Genomic DNA, 18,352 nt, shown 5'->3' on the forward strand with positions numbered 1-18,352 from the left:
AGCAGCACTGCTGGTGATTGCAGCCTGGAAACAGTGAATGGGAGGAGTCAGGTTGGGTGGGCGGGTCTGTTAGTGGTGGGTATAAATAGGGGGGTGGGAGGAGGTCCTTACTCTAGGTGTGACTCAGTAAGCCTGGTGTCAGGTGAGCAGCTCTGCTGGTGATTGCAGCCTGGAAACAGTGAATGGGAGGAGTCAGGTTGGGTGGGCGGGTCTGTTAGTTGCAGGTATAAATAGGGGGTGGGAGGAGGTCCTTACTCTAGGTGTGAGGTCAGTAAGCCTGGTGTCAGGTGAGCAGCACTGCTGGTGAGGGTTGTGGTGATTGCAGCCTGGAAACAGTGAATGGGAGGAGTCAGGTTGGGTGGGCGGGTCTGTTAGTGGTGGGTATAAATAGGGGGGTGGGAGGAGGTCCTTACTCTAGGTGTGACTCAGTAAGCCTGGTGTCAGGTGAGCAGCACTGCTGGTGATTGCAGCCTGGAAACAGTGAATGGGAGGAGTCAGGTTGGGTGGGCGGGTCTGTTAGTGGTGGGTATAAATAGGGGGGTGGGAGGAGGTCCTTACTCTAGGTGTGACTCAGTAAGCCTGGTGTCAGGTGAGCAGCTCTGCTGGTGATTGCAGCCTGGAAACAGTGAATGGGAGGAGTCAGGTTGGGTGGGCGGGTCTGTTAGTTGCAGGTATAAATAGGGGGTGGGAGGAGGTCCTTACTCTAGGTGTGAGTCAGTAAGCCTGGTGTCAGGTGAGCAGCTCTGCTGGTGAGGGGTGTGGTGATTGTGTTATACTGTATGTGTGACTATACAGCCAGGGGTGTAACTATGGGGGAGCAGTACCTGTGTCTGCAGTGGGGCCCTGAGGTGTGGAGGAGCCCTCAGCTACTAAACTTCCCCTCCCTCTGGTACTCCTGATCAGGTGTTCTGTGGCTACACATGTTACGGGTGTGGTGCTTCTGATGGCCACACTGGTTTTTTGACCTTTATAAGATTGGCCCCCAGGCTGTGAGGGTCACCAAGGGAAGGGGTGTGGCCATCAATGGGGCCCTGTTTTTACAGGGGGGCCTTGTGACTTGTAGCTGTGCTCAGCAGCATCCTCCTAGCCCCTCCGATCGCCATCGGAGATCAGAAGATCCCGTTCAAAGAATGGGATCTCCTGGAGGGCTTCCCCCGCCATGGCGACGGGCGGGATGACATCACTGACGTCCTTGACATCAAAGGGAACTCCGATCCACCCCTCAGTGCTGATTGGCCAGGCAGCGTCTGGGGAAGGGGGAGGGGGGAGGGGGGGGGCGGCTTCGGCGCGGCGGATATTGGTGGGTACCGGCGACGATAGGATTGCACATGCAGCTAGCAAAGTGCTAGCTGCGTGTAGCAAATAAATATGCAAATCGGCCCAGCGGGGCCTGAGCGGTGCCTTCCCGCGGCATAGCCCGAGCTCAGCTCGGGCTTACCGCCAGGAAGGTTAATGAGTTTTCCATGTTACTACACTTATTAACCTTTACTCTTATTCAGGAAACTTTATGAATGTGGAGAATTTTCTAATGCTTATATTTTTTTATTACAAGTTCCTTTACATCACATGTCCTGTAAATGGAGGCCGCTGTGTAGGGAAGCTCTCCTGCTACAGCAGGTCCAGAGTCCCCTCTCTTCTGTGGCCACAGGCATTAGGGCCCATTCACACTACACCATTTTGCCGGCGATTTTGGCAAGTGCTCTTTAAAGCGCTAGTGCAATAATACCCTATGGGCCAGTTTTCACTTGGGTGATTTGCATTAATCGCTGGCGACTAATGCAAATCGCCAAACGCAAATGTGTAGCCTGCACCATTTTCAGGCGATTTTCTGGCGATGGCGTTAAGTGCTATAGAAGCGCTAAATGCAAACATGAGAAAATTGCCAAGTGTGAATGGCGGGTTTTTTTTATTTTTGCAAAAATTGCCTGAGTAAAAGCGCTAATGTGTTGCAAGTGTGAATGGAGCCCAAGTCTCGTCACACAGGAAGTGATGCGGAGGCTGCATGAGAAGGTAACTCAGATCCCGGCAACTAGTAATTGATGCCTCCATAAAGAGGGCCTGTCTTGGGTATAGCAGGTTGGGGAACCCTTAGGGGCCGTGATGAAGGAAGTTGGCTGAGAGGATCCATCTGAAAATGGCGTCTGCGAATAATACCGCACGGTGTTGCTGCTAATCCGTTTGTCGCTTATCGCTATTTAACGTTAAAGCCTTATTATTTAGTGTTAACACAAAGAACCCTCTCTGTACCTATCCCTAACCCCTAAGACCCCCTGGTGGTGCCTAACCCTAAGACCCCCTGGTGGTGCCTAACCCTAAGACCCCCTGGTGGTGCCTAACCCTAAGACCCCCTGGTGGTGCCTAACCCTAAGACCCCCTGGTGGTGCCTAACCCTAAGACCCCCTGGTGGTGCCTAACCCTAAGACCCCCTGGTGGTGCCTAACCCTAAGACCTCCTGGTGGTGCCTAAACCTAAGACCCCCCTGGTGGTGCCTAACCCTAAGACCCCAACAGTGTTACATTAAATCCATTCACCGTTTTGCAGTTATAAATAACGTCTGCAGTTTGGCTTATGTAGGGCGCTATTGATAAATAACATTACTGTGCACAATAACGTCTGCTGTTTGAGAAATGAACGGCACTATTGATAAATAACAGTGTGTGCCACTATTGATAAATAATGTTAGTGTGTGCCACTATTGATAAATAACGTTAGTGTGTGCCACTATTGATAAATAACGTTAGTGTGTGCCACTATTGATAAATAACGTTAGTGTGTGCCACTATTGATAAATAACGTTAGTGTGTGCCACTATTGATAAATAACGTTAGTGTGTGCCACTATTGATAAATAACGTTAGTGTGTGCCACTATTGATAAATAACGTTAGTGTGTGCCACTATTGATAAATAGCGTTAGTGTGTGCCACTATTGATAAATAGCGTTAGTGTGTGCCACTATTGATAAATAACGTTAGTGTGTGCCGTTTTTCTTTTTCCCTGTGCGCCATTATTATGCAGTACTAACGATAAATAGGGATAAGCGTATCTTTTTTTATGCGGCGCCATTTTTATGCATAGGCGCTGTGCGCCATTATTCACTGATCCGGGCTGAGAACATGTTAATGCCCTTCTAAACCAAACAAGACAAATCCTCACTAGAGATGGTCACAGATGTGCACATTTTTATGTAACTTACTAGCAGCTTGAAAACAGACCAATCTAAACCTGGGTTTAAATGAATTGCTCCATTTTCAAACTACATACATTTGCATGCAATTTGCATAATTTCAGAACAATTTGCATCTCATTAATCATCCCTAATCCTCACAAGAAAACACGCTCATGTGGTCGGTACAGATTAGTGTATATGAATCTGTAGGATCCTGACTGCCACTTGTTTTGCAGCTCTGTATAATGTGGGTCTCTTCATTGTGCTGGCCTTTTTTTTTTTTTTAACTACATTTTTGGCAGTGTCTGTTATTATACTGAAGCTAATAGCACCATTGATTTAACTTTGTAGGAAACCTAGATTTGAAAAGTGGCCTTTTCTGTGTTTGGCTGAAGTCTACATGACTCTTGTTTCTCCCCCAGGTCTCTTTACAGCTGTTGCTCTTGGAATGGTGACCATGTTGCACTCTGGATTTTGGTGGACCTGTCTTGCAGTGGTGACCTTCCTCTATGGTCTGGTTTCGGCTCAGTTCCCCCGGCAGTGCACCTCTCCAGAGGTCTTTGCCAGTGGTGAATGCTGCCCTGGGCTCTATCCTAATTTGTCTCCAAACCGGGATGACCAGTGCGGCTTCAGTGTGGGCCGTGGTGTGTGCATGCCTGTGACCATAGACTCCAGGCCTCATGGACCCCAGTATCGGCTGGAGGGGGCGGATGATAGAGAACACTGGCCTGTCCGCTTCTTCACCAGGTCTTGTCTGTGCAACGACCGCTTCCATGGTCATGACTGCGGCAGCTGCAGGCCCGGCTGGACCGGAGACAACTGTGACCAGCCCCAGATGGCGGGTAAGAATCTGAATTTTGGGGGGATTTTTATCATTTGAAATGGTCACCAATGTGCTAATTCTGGATTACATGTAAATGACACAACTTGGCCAATCATATGTGCTTTCTGCTGATTTGGTCGCCTGACTCCAAACTGCATAGTCTATTAAACTTGTCTGAGAGCTAGACTTGGCATCTGACTTCTCTATGCATGCTAAAACTGCTCCACTAAAGAGGTCAGTGATATGCCGCTGGTTCTGAGCTGATGTAGGGTTATGTAAGTTTCTGGAGCTCAAAAATGGACCAAATTCCACTTTTTTAAACTGCATACAATACTTTGCATTGAAAACTTTCAAAATCCTGTTTGACTTGCACAATATGCATTTCAATGACCTCCCCTGGTGACAAGTAGCAATATCTAGAGGCAGAGAATGGATTTGATGCAGTGATGAGTTGGGCAGTTTGGAAATGGGACCAATCAAATTTAACCTCTGTAGGGCATCCATCTGAAAATGGCGCCTGCGAATAATGGCGCACGGTGTTGCCGCTAATCCGTTTGCCGCTTATCGCTATTTAACGTTAAAGCCTTATTGTTATTTACCGTTAACACACAGAACCCTCTCTGTACCTATCCCTAACTAGAGTTGAGCTGAAATTTTCGTAATTTCGCATTACTATAATTACGCATGCGAAATTTGCGATTACGATGCGAAATTAGCGTAGAGAAATTGCCATTAAAATCGTAATTGAAAATACCGTAAGCGTAATTTTCAACGCAAAATTTCGCGTTTCGTTCATGCCGTAATTTCGCATTAAACGCTACCGTAATTTCGCGTTAAACCGTAACGCTCCCTATAATATAAAAAAGCCGCCGACTTTAAGGGTTAATAGCAAAGCCCCCTTAAATGCTAAGAGCCTCAAATTTGGAGAATATATTAAGGAGATCAGGAGGAATAAGAGGAAAATTTTTTTTTTTCAAAAAGACCTTATAGTTTTTGAGAAAATCGATGTTAAAGTTTCAAAGTAAAAATGTATACATTTAAAAACCCGCCGACTTTAACGGTTAATAGCAAAGCCTGCTTAAAGTTTAGGAACACCAAATTCCTAGGGTATATTAAGGGGATCAGTGGAAATAAGAGGAAAAATTTTTTTTTCAAAAAGACCTTATAGTTTTTGAGAAAATCGATTTTTAAGTTTCAAGGGCAAAAATGTCTTTTAAATGCGGAAAATGTCCGTTTTTTTTTTTGCACAGGTAACAATAGTGTATTATTTTCATAGATTCCCCCAAGTGGGAAGAGTTTTACTTACTTCGTTCTGAGTGTGGGAAATATAAAAAAAGACGTGGGGTCCCCCCTCCCAGAACTCTTTAACCCCTTGTCCCCCATGCAGGCTGGGATAGCCAGAATGCGGAGCACCGGCCGCGTGGGGCTCCGCACCCTGACTATACCAGCCCGCATGGTCCATGGATTGGGGGGTCTCGGAAGGGGAGGGGCAGCCAAGCTTTCCCCTCCCCCCTCCGAGCCCTTGTCCAATCCAAGGACAAGGGGCTCTTCTCCACCTCCGATGGGCGGTGGAGGTGGAGGCCGCGATTTCCTGGGTGGGGGGTTCATGGTGGAATCTGGGAGTCCCCCAGATGCCCACCCCCCCTCCCAGGAGAAATGAGTATAGAGGTACTTGTACCCCTTACCCATTTCCTTTAAGAGTTAAAAGTAAATAAACACATAGAAAAAGTATTTTAATTGAACAAAAAACATAACCACGAAAAAAGTCCTTTAATATTCTTAATTAACCATTAATACTTACCTGTCCCTTTAAATAAATGATCCCACGCAATATCCTCGGAAATGTTCTATCAGTTACAATGTAACAAAGTTATTACAATGTAACAACTTTGTTACATTGTAACTACGCCGCACCCGACGTCACTCGCCGCCGCGGCGTCTGCGCTGCAGGACCCGACAGAGCTCTGAGCTATAGCTCAGAGCTCTCGAAAGCATCTTTGTATTTGGGCTCCAAGGAGCCCCATTGGTCCTTAGCAGACCAATGGGGTTCCTTCTGATTTGAAGGAACCCCATTGGTCTGCTAAGGACCAATGGGGCTCCTTGGAGCCCAAATACAAAGATGCTTCTCAGAGCTCTGAGCTATATAGCTGAGAGCTCTGTCGGGTCCGTGCAGGACGCTAAGTCCCCGCCGGCTCCGCTGCCCTCCCCGCCTCTCCCACATGTCACCCACATGTGGGTGACAGATGTGGGCGAGGTGGACAGCGGGAGCTGCGGGGACTTAGCGTCCTGCACGGACGCGTATGCGGCGGCTGAGCGGCGAGTGGCGTCGGGTGCGGCGTAGTTACAATGTAACAAAGTTGTTACATTGTAATAACTTTGTTACATTGTAACTGATAGAACATTTCCGAGGATATTGCGTGGGATCATTTATTTAAAGGGACAGGTAAGTATTAATGGTTAATTAAGAATATTAAAGGACTTTTTTCGTGGTTATGTTTTTTGTTCAATTAAAATACTTTTTCTAAGTGTCTGTGTTTATTTACTTTAACTCTTAAAGGAAATGGGTATGGGGTACAAGTACCTCCATACTCATTTCTCCTGGGAGGGGGGGTGGGCATCTGGGGGACCCCTTTTTAAAGGGGACTCCCAGATTCCACCATGAACCTCCCCCCCCCCCCCCCAGGAAATCGCGACCTCCACCTCCACCGCCTATCGGAGGTGGAGAATAGCCCCTTGTCCTTGGATTGGACAAGGGCTCGGAGGGGGAGGGGAAAGCTTGGCTGCCCCTCCCCTTCCGAGACCCCCCAATCCATGGACCATGCGGGCTGGTATAGTCAGGGTGCGGAGCCCCACGCGGCCGGTGCTCCGCATTCTGGCTATCCCAGCCTGCATGGGGGACAAGGGGTTAAAGAGGTCTGGGAGGGGGGATCCCACGTCGTTTTTTTATATTTCCCACACTCAGAACGAAGTAAGTAAAACTCTTCCCACTTGGGGGAATCTATGAAAATAATACACTATTGTTACCTGTGCAAAAAAAACTGACATTTTCCGCATTTAAAAGACATTTTTGCCCTTGAAACGTAAAAATCGATTTTCTCAAAAACTATAAGGTCTTTTTGAGAATTTTTTTTCCTCTTATTCCCACTGATCCCCTTAATATACCCTGGGAATTTGGTGTTCCTAAACTTTAAGCAGGCTTTGCTATTAACCGTTAAAGTCGGCGGGTTTTTAAATGTTTACATTTTTCCTTTGAAACTTTAACATCGATTTTCTCAAAAACTATAAGGTCTTTTTGAAGAAAATTTTTTTCCTCTTATTCCTCCTGATCTCCTTAATATATTCTCCAAATTTGAGGCTCTTAGCATTTAAGGGGGCTTTGCTATTAACCCTTAAAGTCGGCGGCTTTTTTATATTATACGGAGCGTTACGGTTTAACGCGTAATTACGGTAGCGTTTAATGCGAAATTACGGCATGATACGACTGTAATGCGAAAATTTTGCTTACGCGAAATTTCGCAAAATCCTTCTTCATTACGATTATGTACTTACGGCCATAATCGTAATTACACTAATTACGCGAAATTTCGCAAAATCGTAATTAGGTCATTACGCTCATCTCTATCCCTAAACCCTAAGACCCCCCTGGTGGTGCCTAACCCTAAGACCCCCCCCCCCTGGTGGTGCCTAACCCTAAGACCCCCCCCCCCTGGTGGTGCCTAACCCTAAGACCCCCCCCCTGGTGGTGCCTAACCCTAAGACCCCCCCCTGGTGGTGCCTAACCCTAAGACCCCCCCCTGGTGGTGCCTAACCCTAAGACCCCCCCCTGGTGGTGCCTAACCCTAAGACCCCCCCCTGGTGGTGCCTAACCCTAAGACCCCCCCCTGGTGGTGCCTAACCCTAAGACCCCCCCCCTGGTGGTGCCTAACCCTAAGACCCCCCCCCTGGTGGTGCCTAACCCTAAGACCCCCCCCCTGGTGGTGCCTAACCCTAAGACCCCCCCCCTGGTGGTGCCTAACCCTAAGACCCCCCCCCTGGTGGTGCCTAACCCTAAGACCCCCCCCTGGTGGTGCCTAACCCTAAGACCCCCCTGGTGGTGCCTAACCCTAAGACCCCCCCCCCAGTGGTGCCTAACCCTAACCTTGACAGTGTTACATTAAATCCATTCCCCGTTTTGCAGTTAAATAACATCTGCAGTTTGGCATATGTAGGGCGCTATTGATAAATAACGTTAGTGTGTGCCGTTTTTCTTCTTTTTTCCCTGTGCGCCATTATTATGCAGTACTAACGATAATTAGCGATAAGTGTATCTTTTTAATGCGGTGCCATTGTTATGCATAGGCGCTGTGCGCCATTATTCACTGATCCCTCTGTAGGATTCTGTTTGGTTTTCTAGCTGCACAAATTTCCATTGAGGATTTGCATAAATCGTGCATTTACTGTGAAATTATTTGCACCTTAACCAGTTTAGCAGAGCAGCTAGAGGCCTGTGCACACTGACCCAATCTCCTAGGCAACATTGCTGGGCCGTCCCCTAACCCTGGGCCTGTAGGTTAGCTATGGGCTCTGCTTCAGTGCAGAGAGCTGATGGAGCAGCAAAGACCAGATGTCACATGGCGAACAGGAGGACAAACAAATCAGCTGGTCAGCTAAGTTCCACCTGGTGGATTGCTGGCTGAGCAGTGGTGGTCATCAGCAGTCAGACTACTTCCGTACCAGCAGTCTCTGCCACCTTAAGGACCAGGGACTGCTGGCATGGTAAAATGGTGCTCGCCAACAAATTGACACAATCATTTGCTGTTCTGTCCCTCTGTCTATATGATAAAGCTGTTAGCCTGTAGAGTTGGGCCGAACGGTTCCATGCGAACTTCCGTGGTTCGCGTTCGCGTCCCGCAGGTGAACTTTTGCGGAAGTTCGGTTCGCCCCATAATGCACCATGAGGGTCAACTTTGACCCTCTACATCAGTCAGCAGGCCCAGTGTAGCCAATTAGGCTACACTAGCCCCTGGAGCCACCCCCCTTATATAAGGCAGGCAGCGGCGGCCATTACGGTCACTCCTGTGCCACTGCCTGCCTGCATTAGTGAGAGTAGGGCGAGCTGCTGCACTGTCTCTCATAGGGAAAGATTAGTTAGGCTTAGCTTGTCCCTGACTGCATACCTGTTCAGTGAACCCGCCACTGCATACCTGTTCAGTGAACCCGCCACTGCATACCTGTTCAGTGAACCCGCCACTGCATACCTGTTCAGTGAACCCGCCACTGCATACCTGTTCAGTGAACCCGCCACTGCATACCTGTTCAGTGAACCCGCCACTGCATACCTGTTCAGTGAACCCGCCACTGCATACCTGTTCTGTTCAGTGAACCCGCCACTGCATACCTGTTCTGTTCAGTGAACAGTTTGGTGTGTCAGTGTGAAGCAGTACCTTAATTACACTACCTGATTGATGTATACACATGCAAGATGTTTTAAAGCACTTTAGGCCTGTCATTTAGCATTCAATATGATTTCTGCCCTTAAAACGCTGCTTTGCGTCAAATCCAGATTTTTTTTTTTTCCCCGGGGACTTTTGGCGTGTATCCCACTCCGCCATGCCCCCCTCCAGGTGTTAGACCCCTTGAAACATCTTTTCCATCACTTTTGTGGCCAGCATAATTTTTTTTTTTTTTTTTCAAAGTTCGCATCCCCATTGAAGTGTATTGCGGTTCGCGAACTTTAACGCGAACCAAACCTTCCGCGGAAGTTCGCGAACCTAAAATCGGAGGTTCGGCCCAACTCTATTAGCCTATCAGGAGCTGCTTTCATTGTCTCCTGATGTCAATTGATGTAAGGAAATGGGGTTGGCTTACATTGATGGACAGCGTCGGGAACCAATGAAATCAGCTCCTGACCGTCTCACAGCTCTGCCGTCAGACAGCAGTGCAAGTGATCTGCAGCGGGGAGACGGGAGCGGCAGAACTGCGTGGTGACGAGTGTTGAAATCTACGTCCTGGCAAATCCGCACTACCACATGCAGGACGTAGATTCCCACTGCGTCGCTCCGGAACCAGGTAATCGTGTGTACAGGGCTTTAGTGAGGGGACACAAACCAAACATTTTTACTATGTAAATTTGGATACTTGACTTCAAAAGGAATGGTTAGTTTGTGGTGACCAAAATGTGGTATCATTCCTTTAGCGCTGTACAAAATAGTGGGGAACATGGATACAGCCAGGACACATCAAACCTCTGTACAACCAGGACATACAGCAATAAAATATTTTAATTGTGTCGGGCATGTTAATATGAAAAATTACATCAGAATGAGAAACTCTAGCAGGAGCCTGCCATGGCGAGCATACAATATGGAGGAAGTGGGTTGGAGACATGGGTTAGTGGATGAGGCAGTAAACCGCCAATGCTACCTCTAGCAGATTATAGGCTTGTCTGAATGGGTGTTGGAAGGTTTCCAGGCTCAGAGCATGGACTGGCTGGGGAGAGTTCCAAACAAGGGGTGAGCTTTGGAGAAGTCCTGAATGCAGAAGTGAGAGGTGGCTAAGCTAGAGGACCAGGGGGTCTCCTGGCAGGAGTGGGGGTTCCAGGTGGGGTGGGATTATTGAGGAAATGTAAGGAGGTCTTGTACAGAGGTTTGAAATGCATCCTTTGAGTAATATGTATCCAATAGTCTGGTGTAGAGGCTGCATCAATTCACTTACATGGCTACAGTATGTAAATAAGCACACAGGTTCTTCAGTTATAAGGTGGAATGTAACCTATACCCCAATGGAACCTCTAGTGATCAATATGTCTTATTCCAGTAAGAAGAAACATTTTGGATTTTGATGCTGCGGAGCGTCAGCGTTTCATCAATATCCTCAACCTTGCAAAGAATACGGTGCACCCCAACTATGTCATCGCCACAAGACACTACAATCAGCTCATCGATCCCAAGACAAACATGACCAACTTCCAGAACATCTCCATTTATGACTACTTCGTGTGGACACACTACTACAGTGTCAGCAAGACCTTCCTAGGCCTGGGACGTGGTAGCACTGGTGGGGTAGACTTCTCTCATGAGGGGCCGGCCTTCCTGACGTGGCACCGGTACCACCTGCTGCAGCTTGAGAGGGATATACAGGTACTAACCTCAGGGTAACTACTTTCTTTTTTGCCAGGGATAACCTCAAATGTTGAATTCCTGCCAACAACCTGGACCATGACATGAAGTAGATAAGATGCTATATTACAGGTAGGTGACTTTAGGATGGTCCATGAGATGCAATTTCTGGGTTTATGCAGGATTATGTAAATTTCAAGCTTGAAATCCAGCATGAACTCTTATTTTGGGAAAAAGTCACACAACAGTGGCCTTAGGCCCTTAATCAGCCCTTTGCATTGATGGGCTTTAAAGAGAACCTGAGGTGGCTTCTAAGAATATCTGCACACAGAGGCTGGGTCTGCTTATACTGCCAAGCCTCTGTTGCTATCTCAATCCCCCCCCAAGTTCCCCCTGCGCTCTGCTATGCCCCCATAAATCAGCCGCGCTGTCGACATGCAGCGGGCTGTTAACCTATGTACAGTCACTCTTAGCCGTCTCCTGCATAGCTCCAGTCCCCGTCTGCATCCCTTTCCTCCAATCAGCGGGAAGGGATGCAGGCGGGGACTGGAGCTATGCAGGGGGGGGGGGAGCGCTAAGAGTGACCATACATAGGTTAACAGCCCGCTGCGTGTCGACAGCGCGGCTGTGATTTATGGGGGCATAGCAGAGCGCAGGGGTAACTTAGGGGGGGGGGATTGAGATAGCAACAGAGGTTGGGCAGTATAAGCGGACCCAGTCTCTGTACGGATATCCTTCTTAGAACCCCACCTCAGGTTCTCTTTAAAGCCCCCCTGCAGCTCTAAGATATGGATTTGTAAGACTTCTCAGAGTTTAAGAACAAATACTTGATGACCAAGCTTGCCTCGTTGCAGCAGAAGGTAATGGTTTCTGTTGGAATGTGTATTTTAACAGGCTGTGTGTATACCTATTAAGATGCATTACAAGCTATAACCACAGGATGGCAGTATTGAAAATGGCAAAGGTCCCTCCTACATACTGTCAAAGTAGTGTAAAACATGTGGTGTTGGTGTGTAACAGCAGAGAGCCATTAGCCATGAGATGTTAATGTGTATTTCTCCTGCACTCTATATTGCTGTGCACTAAGGAGCTGGATTATAACAGCATTCTTCTAGTTTCTCTAGTTTACAAAATCTGTTTTTGAGGCTTTGAGCTAAGTACCAACAAATCTTAATGCACTATCCAACTTGCTTTGGCAGGACCTCCTGAATGACCCATCTTTTGCCCTTCCGTATTGGAACTTTGCGATCGGTGGAGACCGATGTGACATCTGCACAGATGACCTGATGGGAGCCAGGAGCAATTTTGACCAAAACCTGTTAAGTTCTAATTCTGTCTTCTCTCGCTGGCAAATCGTGTGCGAGTTCATAGAAGACTATGAGAGTCAGGGGACCATCTGCAACAGTAAGTTGGCATTACTCTACAAGACTTAACTGACTAATGTCCTGACATGGGAGGGGGTGACACAGCATCCAGGGTTGCTGGCATCTATGGACAGGCAATACATCCAAACAATGAATGTCAGGTTGCTGTAACAATTGTCTGATAGATGGCTAATTGCGCTGCGTTCTATTGTGCACATGAGCACGCTGCGGTTAGGCCCAGATCAGGCCTCCCTCTCCATCCCTCACTAGTCGGTGTGAACCCTTTACCCCTTGGCAGCTTACTTTGAATGGCATGTGCCTTGGTGCATTTCTTAAACTCTGGATGGTGGTTGTATTTGTCTATTGGGGTGTCCAGAGTTGCTGCTAACAGAGGGGTGTGGCATAGCCTGCTACAGCCATTACTGTAGACTAATATACTTAAAATGTGACATCACACCCACTAGCTCCACCCACATGGCCCCAAAAAGTGTGCTTGGCTGTCCCAACATCCCCATCTATCCAAAATGTTGGGTGTCCACATTTTTAGGGGCTTTTGTTTCTAAAAATTAGAAATTAGGTTGGAAACTGACAGCACCAGGGGCAGAGAATCCACATTGTGCTCCCCAAATTAAGCCTGCTCAGTACAGGTAGCCAGATGGGCTCCAGTATTAGGCAGCCTCCTCCTCAGTATAGATGGCCAGATATGCCCCATTAGGTAGCGCCCCCCCTGGTCAACATGCACAGCCAGGTATGCCCCACCATTGGGTAATAAACTCCCTTGTGTGCATGCCATGCTTGTAGCTGTGAATCAGCTGTCGGGACCCCCCCTCCCCCTACCTCTGGTGCACATGAGTTGCCACGAGAGGGTCAGAGATGAGACTGTTACAGACAGCCCCAAAGAGGGATCCAGCTGAGAGGTGTCAAAGCTACAGCATTGTTCCACCCTGCTCATCATGGCCATGTGAGGGGGTAATGAAACTACCACGGTAACTCCCCATCCAGGCCAGGAGACATGCACCATCTTTCCTCTCTGGCATCCTGGTTTCCATAGCTGCAGGGCGTCAGTCACATGACCCACCACAGCTGGTGCTTTACATGACACCACAGCTATTGGAGTCCAGGAGCCTAAATGGAAAGCTTCATAGCATGTCTCCCCTGGCCTAGATGGTGGTTTCCTTGGCTCCCATTCTACATGATGGGTGGGCTCTGCTTACAATGGGGGTACCTCTGGCTACCTATACTGAGAACGTTTGGCCATCTATGCTAGGGGTGAGGGGCAGCAGTTGTCTGTCTAGCTACCTACTTGGGGGATGGCACAGCACCTCTTGCTACAGCCTCACAACAGATTGCTTGCATCTACTGGGGACATCTTCTACATCCTTGTCCTAGGAGCTGCTCTGGTGCTATGTATTGAGATGCCATACAGTAGGTGCTGCTAGTGGTGTGAATGGATGCTGGCTGGAGATGTGACGGCAAACCCTAATCTGATTCCTGGATCGACATGGAGACCTACATCTAAAATCTGTGCAGGAGGGGACAGGTTACTTGTGTTGGGCTGAGATTGTTTCATGGTCTTTCTGTGGAGACTTAACTCTTATTGACCTCAGATGTTTGGCTGGTTTGATAAATTGTATAGTATCTTGTCCTGAAGACATGTTCACTCAGTGAGCAGTAACTTGATTTATTTACATTACCCCATTCTCATTTGGAACAATAGACCAGCTCCACCAATTAAAGGTATGTTAAGTTATTTATCTCTGACTATTGTACACTTCAGTCTTCTCCTGACCTGGAGCTGACGGTCAGACAGGAAGTCGAGGAAAGCTGGTCAGTATGGCTAATTATGACTTCAAAGCTCTACACTTATTTTTAGTCAAGCATGTGTCCACTGTACAGTACATGTGTTCTCCCCATCTTACAGAACTGTAATATTCTTCAGGTACAGCTGGCGGCCCAATAAGGAGGAACCCCGCAGGAAACGTTGCCCGGCCAATGGTGCAGAGGCTTCCTACCATGGATGAGGTGGTGATGTGCCTGGAAGTGAGCTTGTTTGATACCGCACCATTCTTCTCCAACTCTTCTGAAAGCTTCAGAAACACCATTGAAGGTACAGTGCATCTATCACAGCTTGACTTGTGTTAAAACCACATCCTTATCTAAAGGACGTTGCACTGGCCCACAGTCTGTCTAATTCTTGGGAATGATTTTGTGGGCTACAGAAATTTTATTAAATGTTTGCTTTAACTTTTAAAGACCAAGTGCTACTAAAGTCAAACCCAGAAAGTACAAAGTGAAAACCATGTTTCTTAGACCCAGGCAAACTTGTACATAAGTATCCAATACATAACAGGTCTGGATTAGAGTGCAGACTTTAGGGCTAGTCTAGTTTAGGGGACCCAGCAGGAAACCTCATACCAAAATTCTAGAAACATGATTGGGTGGATGGCACCCTCTCAAACTGTTAGCTTTCAGATGGATTGTAGTAAACTCCACCCACACTATTCAGCTAATCACAACTTAGTGCTATAGGAAGTGTTACTGGAGAACTGTTCCTTCTGAGCAGGTGTGGCTCAGGCTTGTGGCCCTTTCACCCACCAATGTCACTATGGTATCATGTGCATGGAAAATGGCCACACATTACAGACTCTGCATAGCTGCCTTGAGACAAATGTTCATTGAAATTTGCCACTGCATTATGCTTCCGCCCCACTGTTTCCGCATAAGGAACAATTGAACACTGTGTGGTACATCAGTCAGATTTAATTCTTGAATTTAAAAAATTGTGCAAGGTTTTTGACCATTCTTCTTTGGACATGGTTGGTGTTGGCTAGATAGCAGGTTAACGGCTTCCCTGCCCCATTCAAATGTGAAGTAAGGCCTATGTCAATGCACACCTCACTTCCTCCCTACTAATCTGCTTCCACTAGCCATCTGATAATTTAAGATATTGGTGGTCTGTTGCCTGATGGGATCGGGGGGGGGGGGGGGGGGGGAGGAGTTGGGTTTAAGCCTTGCTCATAAGATAGTGGGAGACAGGATCACCTTAGGGTTGGGTTTTTCCCCCTCATTTATGTTGAGCATGACATTCTCCCAAATTGCAAAGGCAACTAAGGGTTTGGCAGCCAATAGACTTTTAGTATTGAGTTCTAACTACAAAACTGTAAAACCAAGATAAGGTTACTTTTGTGAGGTGTCCTGTGGACTCAATGTGTGGCTTGTGAGATCCTGTGGACTTGGCATGCATGGCTTGATGTGCTTCTCTTTCTGCAGGATACAACGAACCTTCTGGCCAGTACAACCCAACTGTCCGAAGCCTTCATAACCTCGCTCACCTGTTCCTGAACGGCACAGGAGGACAGACCCATCTATCTCCAAACGACCCCATCTTTGTTCTCCTGCATACATTCACGGACGCTGTGTTTGATGAATGGCTGAGAAGATATAATGCAGGTAGGATCCATGGGTGAACAAGGGGCCGCTCTCGCAAACCAGACCCTTAACTGAACTCTTCTAAAACAGTAATCTCCATTTTCTCCTCTAAACCTTCTAGATTCCACCCAGTATCCCCTGGAAAATGCTCCAATTGGCCACAACCGGCAACACAACATGGTTCCCTTTTGGCCTCCAGTGACCAATAAAGAGATGTTTGTAACTGCCCCAGAAAACCTGGGCTACTCCTATGACATCCAGTGGCCCAGTGAGTAAATTTTCTTCTTTGGGGAGGGATCTATTGCCATCTGACTCAATACAGATCATACATGATTTCAAGTTGTAAACCTGTATGTGGCTCCACATTCTGCCAGTCCAATTCAGCAGATCAACTTGAGGTGAGGCCTTGATAAAAACCTAACAGGAGCCTGGATAGTGTAGCAGTCAAAGTAGGATAATCAAAGTACTCACACAACTGTGTTGCTTAGAAGGGCAACCAGTAAGGCCTGCAGAGAAATCCCATCTCCCATTGGTTGAATGCTCTCGCGTTATAGTTGCTCTCGATTTGGGGGGGAAAGCAATGCTGATGGATGCAATTGGAGGCCTCCCTCAGGAGTGTAGATAGTACACTGTTATATGAATGTCTTTTTAGCACACCTAATAAAATGAGGCGCTCAGTGCAATACAGCTGTTTGGATACATTTCTTCCACCAAAAACCACTGTCAGATACACTCAACCCCCCCCCCCCCCCCTTTAGCCAGCTTATGTGCCATGCTAGTAGGCTTCCACCAATGTATTTGCACAACTATGTATTGCAGGCCAGAGACGTGTACAAACGGCCTGATGGGTAGATTCCTATTGAGTGACCTGTATGCAGATTTTAGGCTTTAATAACTGGGTGTAGTTTGCAAGAAGGGTGAAGGCCTTTAACACTAGGGGTGGCCAGTGAGATGCAAATGTGTATATCCAGCTGGAAAATTGACCCACCCCCAGCTCTGACTTATTAAATTGGTGTGTTTTCAAGCTGCATAACCTGTATCCATACCTCCCAACTTTCTGAGATGAGAAACAGGGACACTTAAACCACACCCATGCAACACCCCTGATAACACCCCAGCACACCCCTAGCCATGCCCATTCCACAACCCCAGCCACGCCTCTGCCACACCCCTGATAACACCCCCACCACACCCCTAGTCACGCCCCTGCTAACACCCCTAGCCATGCCCACACCACACCCCTGATGACACCCCCAGCACACCCCTAGTCACACCCCTGATGACACCCCAGCACTCCCCTGCCACACCCCTGATAACACCCCCAGCACACCCCTAGTCACGCATACCATAAAGATGTAATAACAGTTTTATAATACAAACCAACACCAGAAACCAGCATGCCGCTAATCTTGTCAGATCTGACAATGTCAAATGCCTGACTTGCTGCATGCTTGTTTAGGGGCTCTTGCAAAAAGTATGAGGCAGAGGATCAGCAGGACAGCCAGGCAAGTGGTATTGTTTAAAAGCAAATGCATATGGCAGCCCCCCACATCCCTCAGTTCAGTTGTCTACACTGCATACTTTGCTGTAGTGGTGGTTTACACTGGGGGGAGGTTATATCTAGAGTTGTGGTTTGGAAAATATAACTGTTTTTCTTCTTAGGTGCTCCTCTGAAGAGTCCTGAGATTTCTGCAGTTGCCATTGTGGTGGCTTTAGCAGTCGTGGCGTTGATCTTTGCCGGGGCCAGATGTGCAGTTTGGCGCAGGAAGAGGAGGAATGCGTCTCTCCAGCCACTCATGGCCGAGTCCTACCAGTGTTATGGGGAAGATGAGGACAACGCTCAGGCCGTGTGATAGGAGGAACTCCAGTGATGTCAGCCTGTAAAGGGAGGAGCTTATTGTGACAATGGCACAACGCCAGCCTGTTATACACCATGCCAACCTGAAGATGCTGCACACCACATGCCAGAACCTGTATAAAGCAATGGATGCTGTATCTGCTGTAGAGCCTTGACTGGCCATGTTGGTGGGACTTGTCTCATGTTACTGATGCTGGCCTGTGCTCTGTAACACATGGCTGCATTTGTAGTTACACGCGTGTTTATATGGTGCAGCTGTCTGTGGGCTCATGTTATACAGGGCTCTATTGTCATGTGATTATCCCATCTTTGTGGCATGGCTTGTACAATGTATTATATACATCCTGAAATACACTTACTTGTAAAACCTGGTGGTGTGTATTCATTTCATCTTCTGTAAAGACTATACTGGGCTCTGCAAATGCAGAAAAACTCTGTGAAGTGTTAGTTCACTAGAGATCATGATGCAAGCAGTGGTGGTCCCTTCCATTGGGCCACCACTATAGATAATGCTGCATGTAGCGCTGGTGGTCCCTTCCATTGGGCCACCACTATAGAGCATGCTGCATGTAGCGCTGGTGGTCCCTTCCATTGGGCCACCACTATAGAGCATG

At 47.7% G+C, this 18,352-nt stretch overlaps 1 protein-coding gene across 1 annotated transcript; it reads left to right on the forward strand.

Moving 5' to 3' along the window:
• The first annotated feature begins 3,800 nt into the window (after positions 1-3,800).
• LOC137544894 (5,6-dihydroxyindole-2-carboxylic acid oxidase-like) lies at positions 3,801-17,874 on the forward strand. Its single transcript, XM_068265995.1, has 7 exons — positions 3,801-4,009; positions 10,786-11,108; positions 12,287-12,491; positions 14,391-14,558; positions 15,722-15,901; positions 16,002-16,148; positions 17,543-17,874. The coding sequence occupies exons 1-7, from the start codon at positions 3,820-3,822 to the stop codon at positions 17,731-17,733; spliced, it is 1,404 nt and encodes a 467-aa protein (XP_068122096.1). The 5' UTR covers positions 3,801-3,819; the 3' UTR covers positions 17,734-17,874.
• Positions 17,875-18,352: the final 478 nt, after the last annotated feature.

Source organism: Hyperolius riggenbachi, chromosome 1 (genome assembly GCF_040937935.1).
Source record: "Hyperolius riggenbachi isolate aHypRig1 chromosome 1, aHypRig1.pri, whole genome shotgun sequence".
Classification (NCBI taxonomy): domain Eukaryota; kingdom Metazoa; phylum Chordata; class Amphibia; order Anura; family Hyperoliidae; genus Hyperolius; species Hyperolius riggenbachi.

Bases quoted from the DNA above. Each gene is read 5' to 3' on its own strand.
- LOC137544894 (XM_068265995.1), top strand. From the start codon at position 3,820: ATGCCTGTGACCATAGACTCCAGGCCTCATGGACCCCAGTATCGGCTG. The intron at 4,010-10,785 runs GTAAGAATCTGA...GTCTTATTCCAG, and splicing joins TGACCAGCCCCAGATGGCGG to TAAGAAGAAACATTTTGGAT. The intron at 12,492-14,390 runs GTAAGTTGGCAT...AATATTCTTCAG, and splicing joins TCAGGGGACCATCTGCAACA to GTACAGCTGGCGGCCCAATA.